General features: G+C 49.3%; 1 protein-coding gene across 1 annotated transcript in view; it reads right to left on the bottom strand.

The window, feature by feature from the left end:
* Ccdc12 (coiled-coil domain containing 12) overlaps positions 1-5525 on the bottom strand; it is a 50058-nt gene extending 44533 nt beyond the window's left edge. Inside the window, exon 1 of the mRNA XM_015489348.2 lies at positions 4381-5525. Coding sequence (XP_015344834.1) covers positions 4381-4476 — 96 coding nt within the window. The 5' untranslated portion in view covers positions 4477-5525. The remainder of the gene's footprint in view (positions 1-4380) is intronic.
* Positions 5526-6982: the final 1457 nt, after the last annotated feature.

The raw sequence follows: 6982 nt of genomic DNA, 5'->3' as shown, positions 1-6982 counted from the left end.
GTGGAGGAAGAGGCAATTTCCGCTTTTTTTGTTTTACTGAGGATTAAACCCAGGGGTGCTCTATCACTGAACCAAATTCCTACCCCTTTTTATTTTTTGAGACAGGGTCTCACTAAGTTGGCCAGACTTGCCTAGAACTTGTGATCCTCCTGCCTCAGCCTCCTGACAAGTTCTGGGGTTACAAGCATGTGCCACCAAGTCTGGCCAGAAGCAACTTCCTGAGGGATGGGCAGGACAAGCCTGACTCCTCATCCAGCATAGGCTCTTCTCCACTATCTCCTTCCCTCTCACTGCTGCCCTCCATACCTTCTTCAACACTTACTGACTCCACCCATTGGCTCCTTCTTTTGCCCCAACCCTACACTGGCCAGGGACCCTCTCTGGTACCTCCAAGTCAGTAGTATACCCTCTACTTTGGCATTGTTCCCATTCTCCAACTCCTGAATGTGCAAATTACATCTACAGCACTCTTCACTCCACAGATACACATGCACAGAAGTCCTGGAACCAGCATTTCCCAGAGGTACCTACCATGAAGACAAACCAAGCTCCCAAGGCTGGTCTGAATGGCCTTATGGGTTTCTCTATCCACCCTCTCCCTCTTAACTCTGAATAATGGGATGAAGGTAGAAAGACAGTTTTTTGTTTTGGTTTTTTTAAAGATTTTTTAATTTTAGTTGTAGATGGACACAATACCTTTATTTATTTATTTACTTTTATGTGGTGTTGAGTATCAAACCAAGTACCAAGTGCCCCACACGTGCGAGGCAAGTGCTCTACCACTGAGCCACAACCCCAGCCCTAAGACACAGTTTCTTAAGAGTTGGGCTAGTAATCCCAGCCACTAGGGAGGCTAATACAGGAGGATCGCGACTTTAAAACCAGCCTTAGCAATTTAGCAAGGCCCTAGGCAACTCAGCGAGACCCCGTCTCTAAATAAAATACAAAAAAGGGCTGGGGATGTGGCTCAATAGTTAAGTGCCCCTACGTTCAAAAAAAAAAGAAAGGAGTTGGGCTAGGAGGAGCAGGTCCTCAGAGATGTACTGCCCAATAAGGTAGCCATAAGTTACATGTGGCCATTTAAGCGTAAATTAAATAAAATATCACATCAGCCACATTTCAAGGGCTCAAAAGTCACAAGTGGCTTGAGGCGACAGAACAGGACAGTATAGATTACAGAAAACCATCACTGCACAAAATTCTATTGGATAGTCCTGTTCTATTCACTTCCTGGTAAAAAAACAGGAATTGCTGCTGAATCTGCAAGCTGACAACCAGAGCTCAGTCCAAGGTCACACCCAACTCTTGAGGTGCTGGTCAGTCAGCCAGTCTGTCTCTCTATCTCAGGGCAGCAAGAGAAAGCCCAATTCAAGCCAACTGTTCTGGAAAGCCAACAGCCAAGGGCAAGTATTTGTGTCAAGTTAATCACCTATGGAGAGCCTCCATTTGACTGTTGAAGAAGAAAGAGGTCAAAGGAGGACAAAGTAGCCATACACTACCCTGCTGAGAGCATAGAGATACCACAGAGCACCATTCACACAGCCTTGAACTGCTCACCTGCTCCTCAGCTTGGAATTTCTGGAAGAATGTCAAAAGAGGTTCAAATACAATACAGCAAAGTATGCCCAGGCTGGATATCCTCCTAGCTGGAAACCCTGGCTCTTGTAGAACTTGGACATCAAAGCACCCAGGCCAGTGCTTTCAGACTCTGTTCTAATTACTCCCCAGTGCTTGTCGTCAAACCCTATGGAGCATCTCTCCATTGTCACCTCTGTGCCCCTGAATGTTCCCACCTATGAAGGCTCTCCTGGAACACTCTCATTTTCCAGCTCCTTCAACATACTCTCCCTCCTGCTCACTCTTAGGTTCAGTTCAAGTTCCAAGCTGCCTTTCCATGAAATTTTCCTGACTCCACCTGGCTTTCCTAGGCAATGAGCCCCAGCAGTGCAGTCTAACATTGTATGCCATCTTTCCACCTGTCCAGCAGGGCTAGCTGATCACAGGACACTTTCTCAAGCAGTGCTGTGTCCTGTACGGACCCTTCCCCCAGGAGGACCTATATAGGCTGGAACCCAGAGACCCCACTTCCCATCCAAGATCTTGGCATCCCTGCACCTCTGAGCCTCTTGCCTTACCCCCCTCAAAAACCAGTCCTGTTGAGTGAGCTGACAAGGAAGTGCTTTGCAAAATACAGATCCATGACCTATTACTATAGAGCTTTATGCTGAATAATATATGGAAACAGTGCAACCCCTAATCTTTTCTCTCTTCACCTGCCCCCATCTCAAGACTCTGATTCATCCATAATACCACTAAATTAGGATTTTACAGTCTGGTGTGGGGTGAGAAGATAAAACTGTGAGAAACCAAACAATGCTGAAATCCTGAGGCCTCCAGCAAAATCAGGCTCGGAGAACTCAAGAGGAACTTGCCACTGGGTGCTAGGGGACTAGCAAGAAGTAATCCCCATAGGACAAATAGGTACAGATGAAGAAAGAGTTTAACCCTGGAGTCTTTTGTCACATCAAAGGACTTAACTAAAATCGTAGAGCACTTCCTTTCTAAAGGAGAAGACTCCTGGGAGCTTATCTGCTGGCAGCAGACAGTTCATACTTCCTTTTCAGTCTCCTCACTTACGTATTCTGTAAGAAGACACTATGTGGTGGAAAACTAACTCAAAGTAATTTAGATGCTTGCCTATCTTTTCCCCCACACATTTACCCTAATAAAAAGCTATTCAAGGGCTGGGGATATATTTCAGTGGAAGAACATTTGCCTGGTATATGGTTCAATCCCCAGCAACAACAACAACAAAAAAGTCACCCAAGAACTGAGGGGATTAAATATGACAGCAAAAGCACAGAAAGCACAGACAACAAAATCGTAACAGACAAACTGGACTCCATCAAGAAAAAAAACAAAAACAACTTTTGTGTACCAAAGGACATTACCATGAGAATAAAAAGACAACCCAAAGAATGGGAAAATATATTAGCAAATTCTCAATGTAATTATTAAAAGTTTAACATACCAAACACATAAACATCTCAACTACAACTAAGCAACAAAAAGACAACTCAATTAAAAACATGGTCCAGGGCAAGGGATGTAGCCCAGTGATATAGTGCTTGCCTAGCATGAATGAGGCCCAGGGTTCAATCCCCAGAACCTCCCCCACCGCCCCCACACTCATGCACAAAAGGAATTAGATTATTTTAATTAACACAATTAACAACATGGATAAACCCTGAAGACACTTATGCTAAGTGAAAAAATACTGTTTAATTCAACCTATTGGATACATAAGAGTAATAAAAATCATAAAGACAATGGTGATTGCTAGAGGTTGAAAGGAAGGAGGGATGATGAGTTACTGTTTAACGTGTGGAGTTTCTGTTGGAATGATGAAAAAGTTATGCAAATAGATTGAAGATTGGTTACATTAATGCCACTGAATGGTACACTTAAAATAACCAAAATTATAAACTTTTTTTTTTCAGTGCTGAGAATCAAACCCAGTGCCTCACACGTGTCAGACAAGCCCTCTGCCACTGAGCTACAACCCTAGCCCTCATGTAGTCTTTTTTTTTAAAGCATTTTTTTTGAGAGGGAGAGAGAGAATTTTTTAGTATTTATTTTTTTAGTTTTCAGCGGACACAACATCTTTGTTTGTATGTGGTGCTGAGGATCGAACCCGGGCCGCAGGCATGCCAGGTGAGCGTTCTACCACTTGAGCCACATCCCCAGCCCCCTCANAGGACCTGCTCCTCCTAGCCCAACTCCTTTCCTTTTTTTTTGGTACCAGCGATTGAACTCAGGAGCACCCAACCACTGAGCCACAGCCCCCAGACCTATTTTGTATTTTATTTAGAGACAAGGTCTCACTGAGTTGCTTAGCAACTCGCCATTGCTGAGACTGACTTTGAACTCGCGATCCTCCTGCCTCAGCCTCCCAAGCTGCTGGGATTACAGGCGTGCGATACGGCTCCTGACATCTTTTCCTCGGGATTTTTGCACTCAATGTCTCCTGCGGCCCTGTTCAAGGTGCGCAGAAGTGTCTACCTAATGCAAGAACTCCCGCGTGCGGGTGAAAGGTAGGCCCGGTCAGGGAAAAATCATGCCTAACCCAACAACCGACTGAAACTTGCAGCTACCGAACAACCACCGGCAGGTAGGAGTTACAGCGGACGCTACACACAGCCCAGCTGCCTTCACACCCGCCCCGGAACTGCCCAGCACGGGGGTGGTACAGTCTCCCCCACGCATGCGCCAGTATCCGCGCAGGCGCGCCTCCCAGCTGCAGTCCCCTAGTCCCCAGCTCTTCCGTGTGGACCCCGGACTCGGGCTGCCTCGACTACAGCCTCATTCCACGACCCTCACCTTGCGTCCTGTTTTCTCCCGTAGGGCCTTGAGCCGTTCCTTCCGCTTCAGCGCCTCTTCCTCTAGGCGGCCCACACCGGCCGCAGCAGCCGCCATCCTGCCTTCGACCCCTCCTTTCTCCCTACGTCACGTAGGTCGGGAAGTGCATAAAAGTCTCACGGCCAAACCGAGAACGAGAATGGGAGACAGGAAACCCCAAGAACCAATCAGTGTTGACTTGTTGCTGGAGGGCCCGCCCTCTCGCCTCGCCGCGCCAGTGAGGAGCAGGCAAAAAAAAAAAAAAAGGTCCTGGGGTGTTAAGGCTCGATGTGTCTACAGCTACACAGTGAGAAAGCATCGAGTCAGACCTGAGAGAATAGATTGCATCGATCGCTCTGGTCTCACCTAAGCACTAAACACACCTCATTCACTCCCTGCGGGCCTCTTGTAATACCCCAGCCATCCTTTCAAGAAAGCTTCCTTAACTTTCTACCCCGATCCCTCTCTAACAGGAGTCTTCCTATCCCTCCTCTAGAGCTGTCTATGGCTCGCCCGATCAAGTGCGTCTAAACTCTCCTGTCCTCAGTTCGAAGCTGGCACAGTGCTGAACCCGACTATGTGTTTTTTTCCCCTTCTGGATTCACAGGTGATTTCCTCTCATCCCCACTTCTTCTGGAGCGGCAAAGTACTCAGGATCGCGCTACCGTCTCTGAAGAAAAGCAAACGCCAACCTGGGCCAAATGAGCCCAAAGGAACAGTTCCCCAACTCCAGTTAGGAAGAATTGCTTTGGCCTTGAGTGCAACAGGTGGTCACAAGATGCATGGCACCCTAGCTGCCAGGGTCTTTTCTGCATCAATCAGAGCGCGTTAATAACAGAACACCTGAGCTGAAGTCGAGTTCTTCTGTCTGGAGTCTCCAAAGTCACACCCACGCCCCTTCCCAGAGAACAACTAGCCTTTAAGGCTGTTCCCTGCCTGGGACCTCCCAGGCTATCTACAAATGGACACTCACTCCTCCCCTTCCAACCCACTTCAGAGGCCCAAATGCCACAGACCTCCGATCCAGCTCGGTTGCCCTCTTGACCTCACTAACCTGGTTCTCTCTAGGCTCTCTCCCCCACTGCAGGTGACATGTCCTGCCAGGAACCAGCTCATGGGTTGTAAGTGCTCAGGAAATGTCAACTCAGAACCAAGGATGGATGGGGCAGAAGAAAAGGACAGACTGAAGGGGCCAAACAAGAAGCCAAAGAAGACAAAAACAGTACAGGGATGGGGAAAAGGTTTGTCTTCTTTTGGACACCCAAGGTCTAGGGATCAGTCAATCCTAGGAACCATGGCACCTCTCTGGGGCTGGGAAATTTCCTCCCAGTTCCAACAAGGGGCCTGACCCTTGCCCAACATCAGGGTCCCCCTCAGTTCATAGGCAGGCTAGGGACAGGGAAAGGGACACAGGAGTGATGATGACAATGGCCTAGCAATCAATTAGGCTTAGGTCCTAGGTCCCTATCCCTGTGATCCTCATTTGGCCTTAGTTTCTCCACTTGTAAACCAGTCATGAGTCACCCACCTCATGAGGTTAAAGGTGAAAAAGATGATTGATTGCAGAATAATCCCTGTAACCCCAGCGACTTAGGAGACTAGACAAGAGGATGAGGCCAGCCTTAGCAATTTAGAGACCTACTGTCTCAAAATATAAACAAATGAACAAACAAACAAACAAATAAGGCTGGGGATGTAGCTCAGTGATAGAGCATTCCTGGATTCAATCCCCAGTACCTTCCCCCTACCCCCAAAGTGCAAAGGATGTAAAGGAAGTGCTGGGCTCTGGTTTGGGGAGTGCCTCCACTGGAGCATCTGGGAAGGCTTCCTAGAGGAGGGAGGGAACTCATGGGGATCATCAAAACCACTCAGGGATCAGCCCAACGGAAGGGCACCACTCTCCTGGGGGTATTTCAGGCTCCTCCTGCTGTTTGCTCCCGGATCCTCCCGCTCCACACACAGCAGGAGCTCAAAAGTTGTATTTAGATCTTCCCATAAAGAGCTTATAACAGCATCTGGCACGTGGTCACTACAAGTGGTCATCAAGGAGGTGGTTATTGTTATTTGTTGAATGACCCTGGCAGTTCCCTCACTGCCCATAGCCCCTTCCTTGAATGGCGGTAATTCCAAACTAGGCGGGATGCTTAGCGGGCGAACTCAGACCCAAAGCAAGCCTGGTAGCCCCGCTGTCTGCCCTGATCCGGAAGGTTCGGAACGACCCTTCCAGTGGCGCCGGTGGGGTGCGGCCTGCGAGGGCGGGGCAGCGGGGCGACTCCTGGGCCGCCCTGACCTCAGGCTCCTCCTCTCGCCGGCCTCCCCGCCCTTTGCACGGTCCCGGGAGAGGCGGGGTGGCGGTGTCGGCGGAGGCGGCGGCGCTGGCTGCAGCAAAGTGCAGGAAACCGGGTGGCGGNCGGTGCCTGCTGCACCTGCGCCCGGCTCTGCCTGGGCCGCGAACACGCGCGCGCGCCGGGTGTGCTCCAGCCCAGCACACGTGTGTGCCGGGCCTCAGGAACTTATATCGAGGGACAGCGCTAGCGGCCGCCCACATCACAGTAAGCCCTCTGGTGGGCCAGACACATCCCCC

The sequence above is a fragment of the Marmota marmota genome, unplaced genomic scaffold, assembly GCF_001458135.2.
Source record: "Marmota marmota marmota unplaced genomic scaffold, marMar, whole genome shotgun sequence".
Classification (NCBI taxonomy): domain Eukaryota; kingdom Metazoa; phylum Chordata; class Mammalia; order Rodentia; family Sciuridae; genus Marmota; species Marmota marmota.
This window is presented reverse-complemented; position numbering and strand designations above follow the sequence as displayed.